We start from the raw sequence: 27381 nt of genomic DNA on the forward strand, positions 1-27381 counted from the left end.
AGACTAGGCAATTAGTATTTGGATAAATACACAAGTAGTGAAACGTTGTGGCACTACTGAATTCCACAGCAAGTCAATGTTTCTGGTGGTTAAAGTTGTCTTGAGAGAACTAAAAAAAATAATGCAGCCATCACTTCAGGGCATTAACACAAACCTCTGCTTTACTGAAAACAAAAAGCAGCAAATCCAATGTACTGTACAAAATCATTTTCTCCAACCCTACTTAACTTCACATGCAAACCCCCTCAATACTTGGTGCAGGAATTTAATTTCAAGGAATTGGAAAAAACAACAGGCGGAATTTCAAAAGATACAGTTTTATTCAAAGTTAGAGACTGCTTCTCTGGGATCTGACCATTTGCATGACCACCCATTTTTTGAAGAAAAGCATTACAACAGATACTGGGACCAGCAAACCAAGCAGCCCCAGGAGACCATGGAAGTACGTCCAGTGTTTCTCTGAAAACAGGAAGAAATAAATAAACGGTTAGTGGCAGAATATTTTGGTGCTCAAGTGAAGAATAATGAAGCTTCACTTCAGGCACTCGTAAGGGCACTTCACCCAAACCTAGATACTTGAGCTTTGGCCCAAACCAAACAGAGCACCCTCCATCTTCAAGTACTGCTTTAATACACCATCTCAAAATCACTTACCCGTTTGTTCATGGGGTACATTCTCATCTAAAATGAAGGTTCCTTCACCGACAGCGATGAGGCCGGTATGTCCATGAGCAGCTCGCTTGACTATGTTCGATTTCCCAGGACAGGGCTTTCCTGCACAGCGCCCTCCCACACCAGGATCTACTGGAACAGACATATCTATGGAAGGACAGAGTTATCTGGAATAACTAAATAAGTAAACTTGGGGAATAGTTATATCTCTTGATAAAATGCTAACCAGGGGAGCAGAATTTAAATACTTCAGGGGTAGTCGCTGAAAGAAAAAGTGCAAGATGGAAGACTCCATGCTGCAATAATTGATGGTGTGACCAAAAACTAATATCTTTGGAAGTTACGGGTCCAAATAGTGCTTTTCAGGAACATACCTCTCCCATCAAAGCATCCTTCATTACAAACACGGTGTTCAGGAGAACAGACTTCAGTTGAACACATAAAATAGATCTGAAAAGAAAGTAAAATGGAATTAGATCAGTTGTAGATCTGCATTTGTCTAAAATACACCATTTCTGACTAGGCATTTGGAGGCAAGCTTGAGTATACGATTGGACCACTATAAAAAATACTCACTTCCTCATCCAAATACTGCTTGGTCTTATAGTTCAGGAATTGGAAGCTTTGTATTTCAAAGCGTCGAGTGTGCTTGGATACAGGCATGTTATCGTATTGGACATGGAGGCCAGCAGCTCTGCTGTAATCCAGGATGTTCGGACAACTGTGGGATAGAAATTCAGAAGGGAGTCCGACAGCTGCCAACTAGGAGGCTTGACGTGCATGGCAGTCATATTGCAATACTCCTAGTAGCTGGAAAAATCTAAAATGCCTTGCATTTGTTATAGCAATTTGCAAAGATATTTACTTTAGGCGTTTGTAGCTAATATTGGATAATCTGAGCCATTCACCTAACCTGTTGCTTAAAAAAAAAAAAAAAAAAATCACAATCCTTTATAACCAGCTCAAATACAAGAGGTGCCGATGTTTCTGAAGGCTTAATTTCAGAAAGGGGGGGGGGGGGGGGGGGGGGGTAAAAGGTCAGCAATTTGGTCACTGGTCATATCTGGCAGAAGCTGTTGGACAATGCCCTGGCATGTTGTTTTGTACAGTCAAATGGAGACATCAGGATATTTGAACATTGTCAATGGTGCAGGATACTCACTCTTCATAGAGGATCACCCAGGCAGCTTGAGTGGACTGGGGATAGGCGATGCAGTAGTGGACCAGCAGAACTACATTGGGGTCAGGAGGGTTCATAAGCTGCACTTCCAGATACACCTTGCTTCCAAGCAAGAAGCTCAGGGGTAGATGGGACTGTGGGTAGATGCTGGTGTAGCTGGTGTCTACAAGAGACAAGTGCTTTAGAATAACCAGACACCAGGTACATCGCTCTTAATACACCAGCCATTGAAAAGGACCAGCCAGACAAATCTAGCAGTCATTATGGGACATGATGTCCAACATACAGCTACAGCTCCACAAGACCAAATGGGAGAAGTTATACTGAAAGACATTACCTAATGTCACAACGATACCATAACCATTTAACACACACACCCCACAGAAAAGCAGCAATAATTCTGTTAAATTACCTGTGGCAATCCTTAACCTAACTGCAAGCGAGCCAAAAGACAAGGCTGCTGATGGAGGCGGTGGGTTCACCACCAAGTAACTAGTGCTGGCCAAACTTCCTTTAGAATAGCGACATTCCACATATAAACTGCAGTGCAGAGAGGAGACAGTGAAGATAAAGAATCAATTTAGTTACAAGTTGGCACAGATGTTCCATTCAGTGATAAAACCATGGAGGGCTTTTACTCTGATCATGGGGTCCCCACTCACCCATTACAACCAGCAAAGTATGCTGTAAATTAGGCTTCCTTTTCAGCAAGAGGGGTAACTGGCTGCCTGTTCCCAGCTCATGTAAAAGAAAATTACCGATAAGGGCCATCTCTGGAAATTTGTCCATACACCTGCTGGTTCCCCCGAACCAAGCCCTCAACTTCAGCAAGATAGATTGTAGTCTCTGCCACCGTCTGCACGCAAAAGCATGAGGGTTAGAACACTGAAGCAGATAGGATTGTAATCAACTGGGCCAGCCCAAAACCAGTCCCCTCTCCCTGCCTTAAAGAGATCGCTATAAATAAGTACTGTACCCTAAAGTCCTAGTACTACCTTTGTGGTAAGAGCAGAGACAACAACATTGCAATATCCAGGAAGAGAGTGAACTTACAAAGACATGTGTCCCACAGCCAGTCACAGGAAATTTGAAGATGGCAAAGTCTGGCGTGCAGATGACTGGGGCACAAGAGTGGTTTCCTGCAATTACTAGACTGCCAGGATCGATTTCTGGCTTGGTTGAGGTGCGGTAAACTGCAAATACAAAATGCCCATCTGCTGTGCATGCTGAAAAGTATAAGCAGAGAATTACTGCAGAATGCAGTAGTGAAACTTGTAGGATATCTACTTATGAAAGTCTGTTTAGTTGAAGGACCATTGTCCTGTATAGCAAAAAAAAAAAAAAAAAAACACACCACACACACACACCACTTGCCAAATTTAATTAGGATTGCTTATTAGATGAGCAGTGCTATATCAAAAGTGTAAAACCAAGCCATACCATCCAAAGGATAGTAACACTGGGAAGTTGTTGCATCCACACAACATCCATTGGCCACACACAGTTGTGGATCAGCATTAGGAGGACCACAAGCAACTTGCTGACTTCTTGGTATCTTGCACCCTGCAAAACAGTAATGTAAATGTTTCAGTTGTATAGTTAAGACCATGTAGTTCAGGTTAATATCTTTGCTGGGTAAATCTCAACTTACCTTGTCAAGAGACAAATTGTATTCAAGTAAATGCAACATGATGCAGCAACAAGCATTTAGCAGACAATGACCAGACTGAAGCACTCCTGCATTATGAAGTGTCCAGTGAATAAACACTTACCCTCACGTGGTACTAGACCAGGAACAGGACACTTGGCCTGTATATCTCCTCGCTCCCCAGTAAGAGTTGTGTAAAGGACTCTCAGGATGTAGAAGTTCTTCTAGAAGTGGAAAGAGAGTTGCTCATTCCTGACAGTATTTTGATCACTCCTAATACAACTGGGGATTACAGCTGTAATTGCCCTCAGCTCACCAGTATCTTGACATTGCAGGCCTTGTAAGGAGCGGTCAAGATGTTCTTGCCGTTCCCCCTCACCAAACTGTAGCCACAAGTCTTGGGAGCACTGGTAACAGCTACCAAGTTGTTGGATTCATCTACAACAGATGCCACATTTAGAGCATGCTTTCTGTTTTACAGCACCCAAATTACTGTGTACCAAGCCAACTCACCCATTAACTGGATATCTTGTAGCAGTCCCCCAGGAAGTTCCACTGTCATGCAAGTATCACTGCAGAGGACAGAAACCCCAAAGGGAGGGAGCAGCAACCCTGTTGGTAAAGCTGCACTGGTTGGACATTTCATCTGCACCAGTACCCTTTTCCCAGTAAAGGAGACATATACTAGAGTCAGGACATAATTCCCATTCTGGAAGAGAATTAAGGGAGGGGAGAGAACAAGCGAGGATATTTACATGCATAGGAATTTTAAAAGCAACAGTACAGAAAGCTAAAAATATTTACCAGCATCTTCACATCACAGGCTGTATAAGGGGTTGTGAAGATGTTCTTTCCTCTCTCATGCACCAAGTTGTATCCACACTCTCTGGTATCATCTATGATGGTTACCAGAGTGTTGGATTTATCTGCAAGAGGCAAGGTTGCCATGAGATTGGGTTTCCAGGGTTATCCTCATTGCCAAGCAATTTGGGTGGGAAGTTATCCAAGACAAGGCTCAACTTACCTATTAGGGCTACTTGTCCAATTGGTCCTTCAGGTAGCTCTATTGTCATGATGGAGGCTTTGCAGACAGTGGGTATTGTTGGTTTTCCAGTAGTGGTTGTAGAGGGAGGCGTTTTTGTGGGTGCTGCAGCACTGGTTGGACATTTCATCTGCACATACCCTACTTTACCATCAATTGTTGTATAGCGCAAGGCCAAGAAGTAGTTCTCATTCTAGAAGACAATTAAGTTAAGTTTGCATAAAAAAAACAACACACACACATTTGAGTTTAGGGGAAAAAGAAAGTAAACCACTAACCAGAAGCAAAATCTGGGACCACCTCCCTCCCTCCATCCCCCCCCCCCACTATTATATTATACACAGCTGATCGCCATGCTTTTATATTGAAATCACACAAACCGCTGGATATCTTATCAAAAGGATTACCAGTATCCTGACATCACAGGCCGTGTAGGGGGTTATGAAGAAGTTCCCTCCCCTTCCCTGCAACAAGGTGTAGTTGCAGTACTCCGGAGCATAAATGACAGCTACCCATTTGTTGGATTTATCTACAAAGAAAGAGAAAATTGCCATAAAAACTCCTAGCGACAGACATGATACCCCTCCAATATCCAACAAAAAAAGCCAAGTCACCTAGAAACTGGACATGTTTTAGAGGTTCCTTGGGTAGCGCCACCACCATACTGGAGGCTGCACAGACCACAGTTGTAGGGGCCTTGGTTGGCTCCCCAGTGCTTCCGCTAGGCTTCCTAGTAGGAGGTCTGGTTGGCTTTGTTGGTTCCCTGCCAGTGGTTCTAGTTGGCTTCCTAGTAGTGGTTCTAGTCGTTCTGGTTGGCTTCCTAGTAGTGGTTTTGGTTGGCTTTGTTGGCTCCCCACCAGTGGTTCTAGTTGGCTTCCTAGTAGTGGTTCTGGTTGGCTTCCTAGTAGTGGTTCTAGTCGTTCTGGTTGGCTTCCTAGTAGTAGTTCTAGTCGTTCTGGTTGGCTTCCTAGTAGTCGTTCTGGTTGGTTTCCTAGTAGTGGTTCTAGTCGTTCTGGTTGGCTTCCTAGTAGTGATTCTGGTTGGCTTCTTAGTAGTCGTTCTGGTTGGTTTCCTAGTAGTAGTTCTAGTCGTTCTGGTTGGCTTCCTAGTAGTGATTCTGGTTGGCTTCTTAGTAGTCGTTCTGGTTGGTTTCCTAGTAGTGGTTCTAGTTGTTCTGGTTGGCTTCCTAGTAGTGGTTTTGGTTGGCTTTGTTGGCTCCCCACCAGTGGTTCTAGTTGGCTTCCTAGTAGTGGTTCTAGTCGTTCTGGTTGGCTTCCTAGTAGTGGTTCTGGTTGGCTTCTTAGTAGTCGTTCTGGTTGGTTTCCAAGTAGTTGTTCTGGTTGGCTTTGTTGGCTCCCCACCAGTGGTTCTAGTTGGCTTAGTTGGCTCCCCACCAGTGGTCCTAGTTGGCTTCCTAGTAGTGGTTCTAGTCATTCTGGTTGGCTTCATTGGCACCCCACCAGTGGTACCAGTAGAGTCCCTGCCAGTGGTTCTAGTCATTCGGGTTGGCTCCCAAGTTGTGGTCTTAGGTATAGGGACTTCTGTTGGTTCTCCAGCACTGGTGGGGCACGTCATCACCACATACCCTTTTTTGCCACCAATTGTCATATACCATATTTTCAAAACATAGCTTTTATTCTAGAACAAAGAGAAAACATATTTATTACTATACCCAGTTGAGTTCCATGGTTAAAATTGGCATCATACAAGATGCTGGAAATCTGAATTGACATTTATGATTTTACTTCATTTAATAGCGGACAAGAGGAAAGCAGAGTAAATTGTGCCAAACACTTTATATAAAAACAGTTATTAAAAGCCCACAAGTCTAATTGTTGGGGGGGGGGGGAGGAGAAAGAAAGGAGAAAAGTGGATAGCTAGGAAATCTCAGGATGAATGGACAAGTCTTGCATACAAATGTAATGCCTTTATGAAAAGGCATAAGCCATATGGTCCTTAATTCCAAAAAAAAAAGTTCTGTCTCCAATCAATTAGACAAAAGGATTACCAGTATCCTGACATCACAGGCTGTATAGGGTGTTACAAAGAAGTTCCTTCCCCTTTCCTGAGACAAGGTGTAGTTGCAGTAACTGGGAGCATCATTGATATCCACCCATTTGTTGGATGGGTCTACAAAGAAAAGAAGAGTTACATAAAGTTTACAAATGAGAGGAGGCCATTTGGACCATCTTGCTTGTTTGGTTGTTAGTAGCTTATTGATCCCAGAATCTCATCAAGCAGTTTCTTTAAGGATCCCAGGGTGTCAGCTTCAACATTACTGGGGAGTTGGCTCCAGACTCTCACACTTCTCTGTGTAAAGTGCCTCCTATTTTCTGTTCTGAATGCCCCTTTATCTAATCTCCATTTATGACCCCTGGTCCTCGTTTCTTTTTTCAGGTCGAAAAAGTCCCCTGGGTCAACATTGTAAATACCTTTTAGAATTTTGTATCAGATCGCCTCGTAGTCTTTGTTCAAGACTGAATAGATTAAATTCTTTGAGCCTGTCTGCATACAGCATGCCTTTTAAACCCAGGATAATTCTGGTTGCTCTTCTTTGCACTCTTTCTTGAGAAGCAATATCCTTTTTGTAACGAGGTGACCAGAATTGAACACAATATTCTAGGTGAGGTCTTACTAATGCATTGTAAAGTTAACATTACTTCCCTTGATTTAAATTCAACACTTCACAATATATCCGAGCATCATGTTGGCCTTTTTTTTATAGCTTCCCCACAATGTCTAGATAAAGACATTTCTGAGTCAACATAAATTCCTAGGTCTTTTTCATAGATTCCTTCTTCAATTTCAGTATCTCCCATATGATATTTATAATGCACATTTTTATTGCCCGTGTGCAGACCTTACACTTTTCTCTAAAATGTCATTTGCCACATGTCTTCCTAGTTCTGAATGCTATCTAGATCATTTTGAATGACTGCTATCTTTGTGTCGTCTGCAAATTTAACAAGTTTGCTTACTATGCCAGAATCTAAATCATTAATGCAGATTAGGAATAGCAGAGGACCTAATACTGATCCCTGTGGTACACCACTGGTTATACTGGTTAATCCATGTGCATGCATTTTCTTGAATCCCTACTGCGCTCAGTTTGAGAATGAATCTTTTATGCAGGACTTTGTCAAAAGCTTTCTGGAAAAACTAAGTAAACCATGTCATATGCTTTGCAGTTATCCATTGTCGATGTTGTATCCTCAAATAAATCAAGCAGGTTAGACACGATCTCCCTTTCCTAAAACCATGCTGATCGTCTCCCGGGATACTGTTACCATATAGGTAATTTTCCATTTTGGATCTTATAGTTTCCGTATAATAGAAGTCAGGCTTATTGGACTATAGTTACCTGGTTCATTTGTCTCCCTTTTTGTGGATTGGTATTATGTTTGCAATTTTCCAGTCGGTACAGCCCGTGTCAAGAGACTATTGCATGATCTTGGTTAGCGGTTTGTAAATAACTTCTGAGTACTATAGAGAGGATCTCATCCAGCCCAGGGGATTTGTTTATTTTAAGAGCTCCTAGACCCTTTAACACTTCTGCCTCTGTTATGCTAAAGTTATTTAAAACTGGATAGGAACAGGTCGACACGTGGGGCATGTTGTCCATATCCTCCTTTGTAAAAACTTGTGAAAAGTAATCATTTAATATATTTGCTATTTTTTCTTCTTTATCTATGATTTTGCCACTTGTATCTTAGACATTTAACCTCCTCTTTGAAATGTTCTCCTGCTGTTATAATCTTTGAAAAAGATTTTGCAATTGGTTTTAGCCTCCTTAGCAATGTTCATTTCTATCTCTCGGCCTTTCTAACTTCCTTTTTGACTTGCCTTTGCCGTTCCAAGTAGTCTCTGTTTTTGGTCCCTTTTAAACTCTGTAAAAAAGTGCCTTTTTTGCTGATTTTTTTTTTTTTTTAAACTGATCTATTAAACCATTTTGGCCATGTTGTTTTAGATTTAGGATTTGTCTACTTTTGGGATGCAATTGTTTTGCGCCTCTAGTACTACATTTAAAAAAAAAAGAAAAGCCATATTTTTTCTGTGGATGTTCTCTATTTTACTCCAATCTACTTCTGTTAGTATCCATTTCATACCTTCATATAGTTTGCTTTTCTAAAATTGTAAACCTTAGCTTTAGTCATTACTTTTTGGGTTTTAAAAATCACTTCAAAATGAGACCATGTTGTGGCCTGAGTTTGCCAATGGTTCTCTGACCTCTGTTTTAGTTATTCTATCTTTGTTATTTGAAAAGACTAAATCAAGACATGCCTCCCCTCTAGTCGGTGCCTTGACAAATTGCATTAGGAAGCAGTCATTTGTCATTTCCACCATTCCAATTTGTCTGTCGTGCTCCCCCCCCCGCCCCCCCCCCCCGGGTTTTCTCATTTTATATGGGGGCAGTTGAAATCCCCCATTAGTATGGCTTCTTTGCTACACGCATTTCTAATGTCATTGTATAACAGATTATTTTGCTCAGCATCTGAATTTGGCGGTCTATAGCATGCTCCTGTTATTATTCCCTTTGAATTTTTGTCCATTATTCTGACCCATATTGATTCTGCGTTGTTTTCTTCATCCAGATTTAACAACTGGGCTTCAAGACTATTTCTTATGTATAGCGCTACCCCTCTGCCTCTTCTGTCCTGCCTGTCTTTCCTATACAGTGTATACCCACTAATATTATATTTGTCTCCATCACTCAGACAACCAAGTTTCTGTAACATGAACCACCAACAGATTGATCGGTTCAGCTCAAAACTTTGGGAGGGAAGTCAAACTCACTCAATAGCAGAATTTGAAGTGACCCAGAAGGTAATTCTACAGCCATGCTGGAGGCTTTGCAGACAGCAGAGGGAGGGGGGGTTGGTTTTGTAGGTTTTCCAGTAGTGGTAGAGGGAGAAGTAGCTGGGCATTTCATCTGCACTAGCCTTCGTTTCCCAGTTGCAGTGAAGTAAATCAAGGTCAGGTAATAGTTCTCATTCTGGAAAAAAAAAAAAAAAAAAAAAAATGGGTAATTCAACAAAATATGCAGATGTCAATTTTCAAACTACACAATAAATACTACCTACTTGTGTCTCGATATCACAGGCCGTGTAAGGAGCTGTGAAGATGTACTTTCCTTTTCTCTGCAACAAACTGTACCCACATTCTCTGGGAGCTTCACCAACAATTATTGTCCGATTGGATTTGTCTGTAAAACAGAATGTTAACATGAGAATACCATTTGAACTTCATACAGATTAAATAGATAATTCTTGCAGAATCTGAACTTGCCTATTTGGACATCTCTAGCTCCCTCAGGTAGCTCTACCATCATGCTTGTGGACATGCAGATGGCAGTTCTAATAGGATCAGGTACCAAAGCAGTAGTTGTAGAGGGATGGGTTGTTGGGCCAGCACTGGATGGGCATTTCACCTGCACATATCCTGGTTTCCCCAAAGCAGTGGTGTAGAGTACAGTCAAGTAGTAGTAGTTATTCTTAAAGAATTAAAAAAAAAAAAAAAAAGAAAAAAACATTACAGGCGAAGCAAGGGCAACAGTGGATCCTTTACAGTGACAGATAGACTTGGTGTTGTCAGATTTTACACAATGTACTCTTTATTTATATACATATGCTCCGAGCACACTCAAACTCAGGGGAAGACGTCCAGGAGGACAAAGATGTTTCAGACTCCTGTAAGTGGATCGTTCGTGCACTGGGCTTGCAATGTATCCAGATGACTTTTAAACCAAATCGAGAAAAATCACAGACTCATTTAATTTGAAGTTAACGATTCAGGGAGTAGTATCAGTACTCCTCTGGTTTATTAAATGCTTTAAAAATTGGATTGGTTGGTTGCGCAGACCACCATAAATCCCAAGTAAAAAGCAGTCTGGGCGATCCAGTGATTTACAGTTTTAATAGCATTAGTTCTTCAATACAGTAATACGAATATGGTTATTATATATTTAGCCTTCAGGCTATGCATGCATAAACCTAAAAAACGCTCAGCTAAATTCTAGAACATTCAATATATATATATATTATATATATATATATATATATTATATATATATATATATATATATTGAATGTTCTAGAATTTAGCGGAGCGTTTTTATATATATATATACACACACACACACACACACACACACACACACACATACATATATACACACACACTCTCAAGACTAAAACATAATTTCTATACCTTATAAGCAATGCATCAATATAAAAGAGATATTAAATTAAAATATATATATGCTTACCTTCCAGTACATGGAAGTGTAGTGTAGGATATATTGAAAAATAAGAACCGTCTTCAAAAGGCAGAGACTTGTGAATACGACCAAACAATCAGTTTTTCAGAGATCTTCAGAGCATAGACCACATCAGCTTGCAAGATCAAGTTGAATGGTATCGAATGGGGTCTCGCTCTGGGCTTATATAGGATTTTCCCTCCACTTAATACATCAGTATCTAATCATCACTTGGCCATGACATTTATCTTTAAGTTAATTATACATTCTAGAAGGATCTGGTCAACTCCTTTTTCAAAATTAATTGGATTTAACTTCTTGCCAAAAAATACTAGAACATGATTTCATCGCTCTTTTTCCAACTCCTCCTTTTTCTAAAAAGTCAAGTGGACTTTTTATATTTAGCAGAAAATGTATGTCACCCCTAACCACATATTATGTTACCTTTTCAGTGCATTGTCAATGGGCCAGTTTAACTTCATATACAAATGTATGTTAAAGTATGGGACAAAGACTGCCTTTGAATAAGCATACAGTGGTCAGTTCAGTTAGTTTCATTTAAATTTAAGCTATAAACATGCCAAGTATAACAGCCTTATTTAACTGTGCCATTCTTGGACTATGCCTGACCTCTCTGTTTCTAAAAGTTGCCTGCTCAAGCAGGATTCAGACACCATGTTTTCTTGCCAAGACTATTGTTTTGATTAATATGAAACAGCATTGTAAGCATGTCTCCAAATTCAACGCATGAAGTCAGTTTTCTCCCAAAGAAAGTTGCTAATTAATTTGATAAGAACTGATACTGGACACAACTCCCCTAATTCGTGGAATGCTCGGTACGACTGCCAGGTTTTCTTATCATAGAAAGACCTTGGATTCAAAACTGCGGACTACGAGTAAATCTCACTTTGACTGCCAAAAAAGAACCTTCCATGTCTAGCACCGCTCTGCTTGCAAGCGGATAAGGGCAAGGCTATTTTTCTGTATATTTACTGTTATTTGTAGAACAGTTTAACTTTAAATTATTTTGTAACATGTATTTCTAATTCATTTACTTCAGTATAATAGTTGCTCCTAGAAATGGTAATATTTTACTGAATTAAGTCTGACCCCTTTCTCTGTTCATACAAAATCCAGTTGAAGCAGGTTTTAAGACATCCAAGCCTTTTGCCAATTTTTTGGTGTTGATGAATATGAGACATGAAGTAACGAAAGAAGCTACTTTCTCATAAAACTGGAATATGTCAACAAGGCCTTATGATAAGAGCCTACCAAGTTTAATCCTTCCAGCAGGTGCTTTCATAGACTGCACACATCTATCCATTGTTTTCTACCAAGTATACAGATCTTTTTGAAAGGAACATACAGTACTATTATAATTTTTGACAAAGAGTATATCATTATTTCAGTCAATACAGGTTAGTTTAAATCATCCAATTCATGTCTAATAACTCAGCACGTTCCCAACAGGATTCGAACTCTGCGCCAGGCTCAGCTTGGACTGGTTCTGCAAACACCATGACAGGCCTGTGCATCCAGCGTTTTACATCAGAGGTGTTGGCAACCAGGGCCTTTCCTTGATACCTGCAAAAACTTAAATCTTGTTAGCGGGGCTCCCATCTCTACATTCCCATCATTAGTGTGAAGACTTAAAATAAATTAAACTGTTTCTATCAGAGAGTCAGACATCTCGGCCGCATATACCTTTCACTCAAAGGTGCTCGCACCTTGTACAAGGGAAGACGGGAAGTTTTAGGGTCACTCTGTGACAATGTGGCAAGGATCCCATACCAACGAACATGACACTGGGTCCAGCATACTGTACAATTTGTCCGACTGTATTGCAGAGCATTCATTTTTCTAACTCATTTGACCAGTACCAAAATATACAAGTTAAACGTACTCGTCTCTGAACATCACAGGCCGTGTAAGGGGCTGTGAAGACATTCTTGCCCCTCTCTTGCACCACACTGTACCCACACCACCAGGAAGCAGCTACAGGATTGTTGGATTTATCTAGGGGATATGGAAAGTGGTCATTTGCATATTTAGGAACAAGTACAAATTGAAGCATTAAAGCAATGTAAAAAAAAAAAAAACCATGACAAAGGAGGAGTTTCATGTTCATTTCTAAGGAGGCAGAGAAATCTCTACAAAATGTGCAATACCCACATACCAGACTAGAGACAGCAAAAGGCGAGCTTGTTCTTACTAAAAGGAACAGACAGGAAGCAGTGAAACAGATACAGTACCATCTACATACAAATAACCAGATCCAAATGTACTGTCGCATTGTAGCAGGTGTAGATTGTAGCAGACCTAATTACATTGGAGGGACTGATCATTGAATCTACTGGATTAGTATTTGTATGGCAGCATCACTTCCTTTTATAACAGCTGCAAAAGCATCCATGTAACCATATGCATGTTAGTTTGTCAATTTAACATTTGCATTATAAAACATTTTCGTACCAATTTTAAAAAATAAAATAAATAAATAAATAAATCTACCCCTTCTAGAGTGAGGCTGGCCAGCCAGTGGTTTCAAACCAGGTAGTTCCATATTTACCAAAATGTGGTCAGTACCAGTTAAATACAACAGACAAGTGAAGCATCCCAAGCCAAAGCTAGAAAGTTAAACCAGACGGTGTCGTACGAAAACATTAAAATGCTTCTATTTAATGGGATCACTTTGGCTGCTTGAAGTCTGCCATTTCAGAAGACTGCAATCCTGTAACCTTTTTGAAGGGCTCTTTTTTTTGGTGATCCCAATTGGCATAGATGGTCCTGGAGGTTAGTTTTGAAATACTCACCCATTACTTTCACTTTTTCTGGAGGTCCCCCTGGCAATTCCACTTTTATACTGGAAGAGTTGCAAAATATCAGGATAGGAGCGGACCCTGTCGGATCCCCAGCACTGCTTGTTATCGGAACCCCAGCACTGCTTGTTGTTGTCTTTGGATCCCCAGCACTGCTTGTTATCGGAACCCCAGCACTGCTTGTTGTTGTCTTTGGATCCCCAGCACTGCTTGTTATCGGAACCCCAGCACTGCTTGTTGTTGTCTTTGGATCCCCAGCACTGCTTGTTATCGGAACCCCAGCACTGCTTGTTGTTGTCTTTGGATCCCCAGCACTGCTTGTTATCGGAACCCCAGCACTGCTTGTTGTTGTCTTTGGATCCCCAGCACTGCTTGTTATCGGAACCCCAGCACTGCTTGTTATCGGAACCCCAGCACTGCTTGTTGTTGTCTTTGGATCCCCAGCACTGCTTGTTGTTGTCTTTGGATCCCCAGCACTGCTTGTTATTGTCTTTGGATCCCCAGCACTGCTTGTTATCGGAACCCCAGCACTGATTGGACATCTAATGTCCAAGTACTCTCGTCCAACAGGGGTTATGTAACTTAATTTCAAAATGTAGTTCCCACTCTGAAAGTGAAGGGACAGTGCAATTTGATGACTGGAAGGACTTTATGTCACTGACAGTGTACATCCTGGGCTGGAAAGGCTTTTCAACCCTGGGAGGCTTCCTTAGCCGGCAACCATCTTGGCTCAGATTTATTTGCTGGAAATCATATGGAGCCAAGATAGCCGCTAAGTCAACCACATTAAAAGAGTGCAGGCGAAGCCAACTGCATTCGACTCTAGGAAGGATACAAGGACTGAATGTTTGGAGTGAGGGGTACAGAAGAGATAAATGTCATTTTTGTAAGATCGAAGATTTTGCAATACTGATGAACTGTGCTTTTCATTTTATATTTTGGACTGGGTTTAAGGATTTCAGATTGTGATTTTAATACTGTTATTTTCTTTGTGAGGGATAGAAGGCTTAGCCTTTCGTGATAGTTAGGGACATAATATTGAGCTTAGAGTTTTTTTATTAAATGGTTTTCCCGTTTTTTCTAAAAAAGGGTCAAAGACAAACCTGAACAGTGTTCTTGTCAGAGCTAGTGCTGGTACGTGACTAACGATTCTGACAATTGCAACACACTTCTACAGCTACGACCAAAAGTTTTGCAATTAAAATACACTTAACTAGAAAGAAACTACTATAAAATGAGTAGTGCCATATTTAATTTTAGATTGAAAAAAAAACAAACCACACACCACCACAACCAACTGACATTGAAAAATTTGACAAGTAAATGGAAATCTACAAAGCAGTATGCAACTTAATATGTTAACATTATTCAGCAGGTTTCATTCAATAGTTAATTCTATAGGGCAGCGATGGCAAGCCTGTGGCACACAGAGTCGCATTTGTTGGCACGCCTAGTGAGCAGCTATCTTTTTTTTTTGCCCACCCTCTAACAGACTGGCAAGTAATTGAGCAGTGCTAATTGTAGCCGTTATCTGCCCGTTCATGGTTAGCTGTTTATGCTGCTGAGCTGTTTATTCAGGCACTCTGGGACCAGTAAGCTGATCAAAAACAGTAAATCTGTCTGATGGAGGATGAAATTTAAATCGTGGTCAGCTATGGATGTGTCAGCGGGACACGCAGGGAAGAAGGGATCATTAGCTGAGGCTTGTAGCATTTTTGCTGACCGCTATATACTGTACTAAATTAAGAAATGGCTACAAGGATTCATACTTCACACTCTGACACAATCCCGACCTTTCGGCGTACATCTTTTCTAAAAAGACAAACAACTTTTCACGTGTCAGAATGTGTAATGTGACTGCAAGGTCTTTCTGTAGGTGGCAACATGTGTATTTTAGCATTGCATTGAAAAGCAAAAGGTCCTACTCTGGTTTTGATTGTCAAACCTTTGCCTTGTCATTCTAAAACACCGAAAATATATTTAGCCGTCACACTCTTCTCTCAAACTATGTATTCTTTGTTTGATGCACTTATTTAAAAAAAAGTATTTTAAAATCTTCAAAAAGTATAGGAAAACGCCGGTTTAAATTCCGATGGGTCGTACTGTGGTGTCAGAATATGTTACCCTTCTTCATATAGTGGGGAAAAGCAGGTTGCAAGTTCTCAAAAAACGTCTCAAAATAAAATTGCCTCCGATAGGTAGAGTACATTTGTTGATACTCTTTTTCCCTTCCCCTCCCCCAGGTAGTTTGACACCATAGCAATCTTTTTTCTAAAAACCAACAATGCCATACAAAAGTTTATTCTCTACTACTAGCCTTTTAAATAGTTTTCACAAAATGTAAAAGCAGTAGATGTTTTATGCAAGTAAAAAAAAGTTATGGTAAACCAGTAATGGCTGTAACTGTGTACAAATGCAAACAATTCTGGTCAAGGTTACTGATGCAGCGTTTATTGTATTATGCATTGTGATTTTTTTACTGTAGTTTAGCATTACAATTCTTAAACTTAATGCGTGATGAAATGCGATATGTATTTTTCTGTAGTTAAGCAATATAATATTTCAAAGTATTGTATGATGCACTTATTTTACTATGCTGTGAAGTGCTTTGAGATGGTGTTCAACTATGAAAGGCGCTATATAAAATTAAGATTGATTGATTTTACTTGCACCTAGCATGGTTGGTGCAACATCAAGTTTCATTCAGTACCTTGTGCATGAGGCAAAACATCCAGTTTCACTGATTGATTCATCAGGAAGCCATTTCAGCTAGAGACGGCAGCAAGAAACTGGATGACATCCTTAAGATAGGTCACAAATCGTAAATTACAGCTCTGAATTGCCACCGACTCCATCTTGATGAGGATCAGTTACAGTACTCAATGTTATTGATGTACAATGTCAGGTGGCGAAGCCAAGGACGAGTGCTGGAGAGATTTGTGGCATGTTTACATGAAATAACAAACTTGACTATTTTGTATTGTGGATTGCTTTTTTGGTGTTTTGTTTGCTTAATAAAAACTAAATCAAATCACTGGCACACCAGCTAAAAAAGGTTTGTCATCCCTGCTATAGACTTTTGGCCATAGCTGCATATCATAGAATCAGCTGCATGTAGCTGGGTACCAAACCACTTGCTCCAATGTTCCATTTCTGCCTTGAAATATTACTGAAGATTAACACAACCCTCAAACCATGCATTTCTTCTAGAGATCAAATTCAGGATTGGCATACAATGTACGTTCCTACCTGTATCCGGACATCACAAGCCCTGTAGGGGGTTGTAAAGAAGTTCCTTCCTCCTCTTCCCTGCACTAAACTGTAGTTGCAGTAACTGGGAGCAGCATTGATATCTACCCATTCGTTGGACAGATCTACAAAGAAACAAGATTTACATGAACTACCAAAATTAATCAGTTCCCTCCAAAAATGTTTGAGCCGAAATCAAACTCACTCAATAGTAGAACTTGAAGTGACTCAGAAGGCAGTTCTACAGTCATGCTGGAGGCTTTGCAGACAGCAGTGGTAGGGAGAGTTGGTTTTGTAGATTTCTCAGTAGTCACTGGCTTCCTAGTAGTATGGGCTGTTGGCTGTACAGCCCTGGTTGGACAACTCATTTGCACAATCTCTCTCTTGCCAGATGCAGTGGTGTAGATTATCATCAAGGTATAGTTTTTATTCTGGAAAGTTAAGGATGGACACAGTGATGAGACAGTAGGGGACACTTCTCAGCTTTGATTTAGTTTAAATCAAAATGTTCTACATGACACATTCAAAGCCTAACACCGATAGATATGTATGAAATGGCTGTATTAATTAGTAGATTTTAAAAGGCAAGCAATATTATGGCTATTTGGGATTCTTCTAGTCAATACATGGACCCCTACCAGTCTCCAATACAGATTGTGTAAAGAGTCGTGAAGATGTTCACCATATTTCACCAGTTACATTTGCAATGTTCTGGCATGGTACATTACACAATGGCTGCACACCCTGGTTTACCACCATTTGGGCATTCAATTTCCAAAATGAGCAAATACAACACAGGTCCAGAACGTAGAAGCTTTAAGGTGTCCATACAAAGTAACCAGGCATGCATAACAAGTCTCTAGAAGTGAGGATAGTCTTTATGAAAGAATTTTCTGCTTTGTATTGAAGGGGGGGGGGGGGGCGGGTCAGAACTACAGTGCCTTACCACAATCTTTACATCGCAGGCGGTGTAAACAGCTGTTAAATTGATCTTTCCTCCTCTCTCTACCAAGAGATACCCACATTTTATGAATGCATCACTGATATCCACTGGCCTGTTGTCTTTACCTAAAAAAAGAAGGTTTCTGTGAGAAGTGTTCTATATTGATCAGTCTCCAGCTTCAAAAGGATTTGTTCCATCACTATCCAACTCACCAATGACCTGCACTAGCTTCAGAGATCCCTCAGGCAGTTCCACCATCATGCTGGTGTTTCTGCAGACTACAGCAGGTTTTGTTGACTTCCCTGTAGTGGTTTCTGTTACTGGGCATCTCATATTCACAAAGAATGCACTTCCCATCCTCATGTAGCGTATACTCAAGACATAGTTTTTATTCTAGTGCAAGGAGAGGAAGGCTTAGTGTACACCAATTAAGTCATAGGTCAAGCAAACGAACAGCGACTAGCAATTACACAATTTAAAAAAAGATATTTCAGGTTACACTAGGATCTAAACTTGATGCATAGTACCACATTGCTACTCAAATCATAAGTCAATGTTCACCCAGCATTTATAGGATTCCTGAACTAGCATTACAGCAGATCTAGATGCTCAAAATAAATCAGAACAAGCTGACCATTAAAAGGCCTCCATAATCTTAATGCCTTTTCCTTCATTAAAAATATAGCCAACACTGAGTCCTGCTCATTTATAAATCACGTTGCACAGATCAATTAGGGATAGTCATTACCAGTATCCTGACATGACAGGCCTTGTAGGAGGTTATGAAGATGTTTCTTCCTCTTTCCTTCATCAATGTGTAGTTGCAGTTCTTTGCAACATCCTTGACAGCTACCCATAGCCCATTGGATTTACCTACGAAGTAGACATGTTTCCATGAGGATTATTATAACAATAACTTAATAAATAAATAAAAATCCTCACTCATTATCTTGACTTGTTCCAGAGGCCCCTCAGGCAGCTCCACCATCATGCTGGAAGCTCCGCAGACAGGAGTTGGAGGAATGGGTTTTGTAGAGGGAGGGGGTTTTGTTGGTTCTCCACTGGTAGGGCATTCCATCTGCACTGATGCAAAGTCTCCAGAATAAGTTGTATAGATAATGGCCAGGACATAGTTTCCATTCTAGATGTATAAGGGGAGAAGGAGGAGACAGTGGCAAAGTATTAAAAGCACGAGTTGGACAAATGCCACTTTATAAAAGCCAAAGTTGATTTTGTTCCATTAACATAATTCAGAGGGGAGGCCACTTGACCCATCTAAGCCAATACATTTACCAATGTTGCTATGAAGTATAAAAGTAAATAATAAAGGATTTAGCAGTCTCATCACGAGCTGTGTAGAGGGTATGTAGATGCAATGTTAGAGCCATCAGTTATGAAAAAGTAGTAATGTACAGAATTGGCAAAAAACACAAAAGGAAACATCCGGAATCACATGCAAGGGACATGCAGATGAACAGACACTGCCATATATGCACACCCAGAAGCAGACACTCAAGCTAAATGTTAATACCAACTTCTATGACAATTAGGCAAGGGGTTCTCCAGACACATGCAACAGTGACAGGTAGACAGCCACCACTATCCCCCAGTGTCTAGTCCCTGTCTGATGCTACTTCTTTAAAATAAAAAAATAAAAATAAATAAATAAAAAAAGGAAAATAGATTGTGCCAGAGGCTAAGCAGTGTCATTTAGGATTTTTAAATTGAGGTAATCTTGTTAACTCTTGTCAGGACAGTGTTCAAACGCATGCTTTCAACTTACCTTCAGATAAGCCAGTCCAACTTTACTAAACAAACATTATTATTATTTATTTCTTAGCCAACGCCCTTACCCAGGGTGACTTACAATTGTTACAAGATATCACATTATTTTTACATACAATTACCCATTTATACAGTTGGGTTTTTACTGGAGCAATCTAGGTAAAGTACCTTGCTCAAGGGTATAGCAGCAGCGTCCCCCACCTGGGATTGAACCCATGACCCTCCGGTCAAGAGTCCAGAGCCCTAACCACTACTCCACACTGCTGCTATAGAGTTCTAATATGCCCTAAAACATTGATGCTTTTAAGTTAGTTTCACCAGATAGTGTACTTGACTATAGCTTAGAGTACACAAACACTGAAGAGAATTACCAGGATCTTGACATCACAGGCACTGTATGAAGCTGTGAAGAGGATCTGTCCTCTTCTCTCCACCAAGCTGTAATTGCATGACTTGGGTGCATCAATGACTTTAACTGTCCTGTTGAATTCATCTGCAACACAAAACGTATACATGAGTTCACAGCCAGGATAGGACTAGTCCTTGATAGTACCCCACCACAAAAATGTTCTAGTACCCAAATCTATCTTGTAACACACCTAGAACCAAGACTTTTTCCAGAGATCCTGTAGGCAGCACCACAGTCATGTTAGAGGACCTGCAGACAGTAATGGGTTTCCCCACAGTGGCTGGAAGACGAGGCAATTCTGTAGGGCTTCCAGCACTGGTTGGGCATTCCATCCGCACAGACCCTCGATTCCAAGTAGCTGTCCTGTACATTACAGTCAGGACATACCGATCTCCCTAGTAGCAAAAAAAAAAAAAAAAACACAACACACAATCCCACACACAACTTGTAATGCCTATACTATTTATACACAAGTAACACTGCCATGTAAGGATGCACAAACAGAAATGCCCAGTAAAGTCCTATTCAAGTTGACAGATGAAAGTGTTAGCATTACAGGTTTGCTCAAGGTCAAACTGAAATATTAAACATATCAAGCTAGCCACCAGGTAACCACAAAAAGTGTTCTAGTGTCACTTGAAATGTACTTGCCACTTGCTCAACAAAACAGCCAGTGTAGGTAGTTGTAAAGATTCTTTTCTCCAGATGCAGAGAGAGCTCGTAATGGCATCGTTCAGCAACCACACTAGTCACAATTATTTCTTTGCCAGAAAGATCTGCAAAAGTACACATTACAGAAAGTACATGTCTTCAAAATTCCACTGCAGCTTTAGCCAAGAATAAAGGGAACACAAGCATGACACATTGACCGTGCATTGGTTAATCAAATGCACCAGCTGATCAGGCACCAGTACTGATTCTCGCCAGTTGTTTGAACACCTTTCAAAAATGTGTATGTACAGGTGCCTCTATTAAAGTCAATTCACAGAGCGTTTCTCCCTGGCAGGGGGGATACAATAACTCACCTTTCACTCTAATCCCCCACCAAGGACCACTGGGTAGAACTACCGACATGCCATCCTTGTTGCAGATGGTAGCAGACACATCTGCAGGAATTACTGTAGACAGTATACTGGAAGTTACTTCTTGAGTTGTAGGAGTCTCAGGTTGGGAAGTTGGTTTTGGCTTCTCACCCGCATAGCAAAGTGCAGATACCTCTCCCATTACATGACCAGCATGCTGGAATTGCAGGCTCAAGGCAAAGCAACCATCCTTAAAAGACAAATTCCGTTATTGGCATATTCAGTATTTTTGGTACTGATGCAGTTTAATGGAAGCATGCAGCAACATTTAATAATCATGGCCTCAAGGGGTGGGCGAAATTATTCAATATTCTTACCACAAATGCAATTTGACAGCTTTGGAAGGAAGCAATCAAGATGATGTGTCCAGTCTTCATTTGAAAGAGTTGGTAATTGCAGTTCTTGGCAATACTACGGACAGGTATTGCCTTGCCAAAACCATCTGCAGAAGACAAGCAATTCCAGGAGAGTTCCCTGCACAGCAAGTGTTTCTAAATGCTTATACAAGACAAGGCCCGTTCAAGGCTTCAGTTGTACTACTCCAGTTATAGCCAACAAGCTAAGAACCATCTGCAACTGAACATGTGAATGGTTCACAGCTTCAAATTCTACATGTGAATTAGTAGTAAGGAGGGGTGGGTTGACACTATCAGAATTCAGAGGAACATAGATGCAGCTCACCTCTCACTTTGACTGCATTAAGACTTCCTTTAGGCAATTTGATCATCATGCCAGACTTGCCACAAAACACTGAAGGCAAAGACTCTTCAGGTGGAACTGTAACATTAATACCGGTCTTACAAGACATGACTGCCTGTCCTAGCTTCCCTGGAGCCATTTGATAGTAGATGTTATAGAAATAACGATCCATCTAGGAGGATGGGAAAAATAAAAACTGGAGTTGCACTGGAGTTCTAAAATCTTCACATTACCCTGTTCTTAAAGGTAGGAAGGCTATTCCAGTTGCATACGATAGAAGGGAACAGCCAAATTGTGGAACAGTTCCAATATTTAAATAGGAAAATAAGCTGAATAAATCCATTATAGATTTAATACAATTTTGTATGGGCACACAGGTGAAACAGGTGTAGTTTTTCCCAGATTACAATGCAGGCTGTATACAGAGCATAATGTTTCCTATACTGGTGGAAAGCAGGATACACTTACCGATCTCCTCACGTGACATCCATTGTAGGAAGTAGTGAAAGTGATCCTTCCCTCTGAATCACTCAGCAGTTGATATTTGCATTTAACAGCAACTTCGTAAACGGATACCCATTTGTTGAATTTATCTACAATTGGAAGAAATTATTTATTTCTTAGCCGACGCCCTTATCCAGGGTGACTTACATTTGTTACAAGATATCACATTATATTACATACAATTACCCATTTATACAGTTTTTAAAGTACCTTGCTCAAGGGTACAGCAGCAGTGTCCCCCACCTGGGACTGAACCCACGACTCTCCGGTCAAGAGTCCAGAGCCCTACCCACTACTCTCCTGATCCTCTACTAATGAGCAGCTTTTCTTAACGGGCTACACACACCAACAGTGAGAGAACTGACTACAGTATGCGTCTTGTATTTAAAATTACTCAGGAATTGCAAGCAAATATTAACAAAAAAAATGCATTAAAAAATCTCTTACCTCCTCTCACCCACAGATCCCAGTATTAGCCATCACTGAAGTGCACCCAAGACTGACCACCACACACTGCATCAATATTTGTACAGTAGTCCCCCGTTAATCCGGGTTTCAGTAATTCATGTTTTGATAATCCATGCTATTTAATAGAGTACATTATCAAAACGTGTTAGTGCAGAAATCATCGTATCTGTTCGGAAGGTCATCATTTCATTTAATTTGATTAAATGGAGTACAGTATAGTGCAAGACAATGGACAGTATTGTATTGTAGTTACTGAAACCAGTGACAAGCAAGCAGAAAGCAGACTTAAGACTCAACCTGGCAGTCTGAATATGGAGAGCATTTAAGACAACACAAGACTCAGAGCAAGATCAGTGGCTTTTTTAAACCAGCTCTCTGCCTCTGAACAATGCTGATTATGTACTATATATATTTTGACCATTGTTGGGACATTATATTTTTACGTTTATTGCATTTGAGTTTTCAATTAATAGCGCAGGGATTTCCTAAACAGTAAACTCAATTTTGGCAAATATGTGTTTCACTAATTTGGGCTCAAATCAGTCCCAATCTGCACGGATTAACAGGGTTCTACTGTACTTTTAAAAAGATCTAAAATACTTTTGACAAGGGTGCTATAATCCTTATGCTCAATGACATTTACTACTTGAAACATACTGTAGCATACATGCAACAGTTTCAAATTCATGTTAGGAGTTGAAACAAGGTATATGGTAAAGTAAATACACCCATACTTTCCAAAATAGGATCTCGAAACAGCTCACCTTTTACACGAAGTGCTTCTATTGGTCCTGCTGGGAGTTTGATGGTCATGCTGCTCCTACCACAGATTGTAATAGGTCTATCAGGTGTGGGAATTGGGCAGGACATATTCACATATTTGTTTCTCCACATCAGGGTCAAGACATGATGCCCATCCTGTAAGCAAAAGTAAAAAGCCAGGTTGAATGGGAATGTTTAAACCAGCACCTGCATATTTTAATCTTTCAAGCATGGAAGAGAGTCTCAATAAAAAAACAATGGAGTTGGAGTAGTTCAGAACACATGGTCTGTGGTTAACAAAAGACCATTACACAAAAATAAAGATTAACATTTAGAAGATTGTTAGTTCTCTCTCTCTCTCTATATATATATTATATATATATATATATATATATATATATATATATATATATATATATACATATACATATATATATATATATATAATGTGTAAAAGCAGTGTGCCGATATTTGCATTCAGTTCAGTATGGAGTAGTGGTTAGGGCTCTGGACTCTTGACCAGAGGGTCGGGAGTTCAATCCCTGGTCGGGGACACTGCTGCTGTACCCTTGAGCAATGTACTTTACCTAGATTGCTCCAATAAAAACCCAACTGTATAAATGGGTAATTGTATGTAAAAATAATATGATAACTTTAACAAATTGTAAGTCGCCCTGGATAAGGACGTCTGCTAAGAAATAAATAAATAAAAAATAAACATTTATACTGTACAAGGCCAACAAGCTCATGTATGTCAGCATAGTAGGACCAGACTTGTTTTAAAGTTCTGAATATAATTCTTACCAGTGCTTTCACATTGCAACCTTTGAAAGCAGTTGTAAAGATGACAACTCCATTTTTCTCCAACACCATGTACTGGCACCTCTGCACAATCTTGCTTACTTCAACAAGTATAAAGGGAGCTGGGGGGGTATGAGATAGTACATTAAAATTTGATAACCGTACCTCTTCCAGAATTAAAAAAAAGACACCAGGTTTAGCAAGCACCCTTACCTCGCACTTTGAGGTCTGTCAACCTTCCACCAAATAAATTGATGGTCATGTCTGCGACACCACATGTAGTTGCTGAAGCCAGGGTGGTTGGCTCTCCTCCTGTGCTATGGAGAGGAGGGTCTTGTTGGGTAATAGGTAGATTAAAGACTCCATAGGATCCTATAGAGGCATCATAGACACTGGTTGGCAACATGTGACCTCCGGAGAGATCAGGAGAGTTGTGTGCACGTTCAATCTTGAAAGCTGGAGAAAGAGCTTCTTCCAACTCCAGATTTATATCAGTAAGCACAGAACGGTCAAACGATGAAACATGCATTCCATTAAGGTCACCAGTAACTAGGTCCTCACGATGATAGGAATGCACATCAGGATGCAAAGTATCAGTGCCTTCCTTTTCAAGATCTGAAAAGGAGACAGAATCATAGCCTAGGGTTTCAGATTTATATTTGTCAGAAGATTCAAACTCTTCATTGCCAAATTCACCTATACCCATTTCTGTTGGTACAGCAATAACCGAGTCATGGACTTCTAGAAGATCAAGGGTACTGGACACATTTTCTTTATCTGAAGTAGCTACATCAGCATGCTCAAAGACTTCAGGGAAGTCAGCATCAGGGTCATTACTCCGATCAGTAAAGAGTACATGTTCCACATCTCCTTCAGATTCTGAAGCCATATGGTACTCATCAGCAACAAAAAGGACAGAGTCCTTGGTCAAATCAGAATTGAAGTCATCACTATCTGGATTGGAAAAGCCAGGCTGTTCAAGTGCATCTTCATCATGCCTAGAATGCTGGCTGAAATCAAAAAGCCCATCGTTTGTAGAATCAGACTCAGAAAACACATGATCAAGAGACTGCCTCTGTTGATCTGCAGAATAACCAGCAATCTCAGAAAGTTCACCTTTTCCATTTGGTGAAAAGTAATCCTGTTTAGAAAAATGGTCCTCAGCATAAGAAATGTTTAAAACAGTAAGCAGGCTCAAGTTCCCTCCACGATCCAAGTTTCCTGTCCCTGACATGGAATTTGCAGCTGCTTCATCCTGCAGGCGATCATAAGCTGAAGCAAGAGCTTGTGTGAGCCTCAAGACCCAGGTCAATAAGAAGAAAGGCAGCACTGCATACCCTCTCCGTAGCATTTTTATTATTATTTATGTAATTTGTATTATTATTTATGTAACAAAATGCAACAAAAAAAGCAGTCAATATGCTGCGTTCTATGGGCGCCGGTGTTTAAACTGCGAGACTTCAAGTGTTTTAGTTGAAGTTGTAATTAGCAAACCAGTCGCTGCCGTTGAATTATCAGCATTCTCAGATAATTAGTAAAGCACTGCTAGACTGAATTCTGCACGAGAAAAAAATCACCTGGTTTAATTTTCAAACAACTGCATTATGTGTATGCTGAGACACGTGTGTAAACGTGCCCTATACTTAAAAGATGAAAATAGCATTGCATTAGATATATGAATGAACGTAATGAAAGAAACAATAAAAAATATACTGCAAACGGTAATCACCAATGAATGTACTTGTCTTTTAACATAAAAAAGTAAACTATATTAGTATTTGTGTATTTATTTGCATGATATTATTTATTAAAAAAAGAAGGCAGAAAAAATAAGCTTCGAATGGAATTAAAGAAAAATACAGTTCTGTTCTCTTGTCGAATTTCGTTCCATGTCGCATTTTACCACACCGTGTAAACTGCAGCGTCATTGTTAGCAGCGCAATTAAAAAAAAACAAAAAAAACAAAAAAAAAAAAACTGACAAAACACTTGGTCGTGATCTGAGTCTGTAGCATTCTCATCTCCTTGTGATATTGTTTGTTAAAATGAATAGATCGCTGTTTATTCTATGGTACCCCACATAAATCAGTTCATAAAAAGGTATAGCCTACTGTTAACACATTTTAATAGTAATAAGAACGTTTTGTAAATCATGTGGTTTGCAATTATTTAAGAAACACCTAATTGTCCATATTAGGAGTTAAAGAAAAGTGCACCATGTACAGTAGCTGCAACCTTTTTAGTGTTTAGTGACAGCGCCGTTTTTATTATTCTATAGTACTTTATACCAAGTTGTATGCCACTGGCTTGTAGTGTTCTGAACTTTGTATGCAAGTCCTAATCGCCATATCATTAACTAGATCTTGATTGGTTACCGCATCTCAATATGGGGTAGATGTAAGAAACGCGCAATTCAAATTTTGCATCTGCAATTATTTGCAATGAGCCTATACTTACATCTACCCCTATATGCTTATAAACATTTTATTTTCACACTTCACAGTCATAATGAACATGGAGTGTTCCGTGATTCATAGATACTAGGATTTTTTTCCAGCCACTTTCTGTTATTAAACTATTACTATTAAATGCGATGAAATGTGTTAAATACAGTGCCTTGCGAAAGTATTCGGCCCCCTTGAACTTTGTGACCTTTTGCCACATTTCAGGCTTCAAACATAAAGATATGAAACTGTAATTTTTTGTGAAGAATCAACAACAAGTGGGACACAATCATGAAGCGGAACGAAATTTATTGGATATTTCAAACTTTTTTAACAAATAAAAAACTGAAAAATTGGGCGTGCAAAATTATTCAGCCCCTTTACTTTCAGTGCAGCAAACTCTCTCCAGAAGTTCAGTGAGGATCTCTGAATGATCCAATGTTGACCTAAATGACTAATGATGATAAATAGAATCCACCTGTGTGTAATCAAGTCTCCGTATAAATGCACCTGCACTGTGATAGTCTCAGAGGTCCGTTTAAAGCGCAGAGAGCATCATGAAGAACAAGGAACACACCAGGCAGGTCTGAGATACTGTTGTGGAGAAGTTTAAAGCCGG

General features: G+C 40.0%; 1 protein-coding gene across 5 annotated transcripts; it reads right to left on the bottom strand.

The window, feature by feature from the left end:
* Positions 1-297: 297 nt before the first annotated feature.
* LOC117407195 (uncharacterized) lies at positions 298-25802 on the bottom strand. Of its 5 annotated transcripts, none has more exons than XM_059029608.1 (38): positions 24533-25802; positions 24323-24441; positions 23521-23674; positions 22253-22377; positions 21767-21956; positions 21403-21527; positions 21029-21275; positions 20655-20779; positions 20194-20398; positions 19966-20087; positions 18752-18950; positions 18558-18682; positions 18022-18202; positions 17813-17934; positions 17072-17297; positions 16867-16991; positions 13612-14224; positions 12702-12814; positions 9829-10033; positions 9624-9745; positions 9337-9535; positions 6551-6672; positions 5157-6180; positions 4950-5071; positions 4525-4735; positions 4305-4426; positions 4014-4209; positions 3817-3938; positions 3625-3724; positions 3293-3415; positions 2906-3045; positions 2611-2708; positions 2265-2392; positions 1835-2015; positions 1249-1393; positions 1047-1122; positions 655-819; positions 298-459 (listed from the first exon to the last, which is right to left on the bottom strand). In XM_059029608.1, exons 1-38 carry the CDS (start codon positions 25668-25670, stop codon positions 329-331), a joined length of 7986 nt encoding a protein of 2661 aa, XP_058885591.1. In that variant the 5' UTR covers positions 25671-25802; the 3' UTR covers positions 298-328. The 5 variants fall into 5 exon arrangements, 4 of the variants coding, with proteins under 4 accessions (XP_058885591.1, XP_058885590.1, XP_058885592.1 ...); XM_059029607.1 differs by having other exon boundaries at positions 2906-3078; positions 24533-25801; XM_059029609.1 differs by lacking the exons at positions 12702-12814; positions 13612-14224 and having other exon boundaries at positions 2906-3078; positions 24533-25800.
* Positions 25803-27381: the final 1579 nt, after the last annotated feature.

The sequence above is a fragment of the Acipenser ruthenus genome, chromosome 8, assembly GCF_902713425.1.
Source record: "Acipenser ruthenus chromosome 8, fAciRut3.2 maternal haplotype, whole genome shotgun sequence".
Taxonomy (NCBI): domain Eukaryota; kingdom Metazoa; phylum Chordata; class Actinopteri; order Acipenseriformes; family Acipenseridae; genus Acipenser; species Acipenser ruthenus.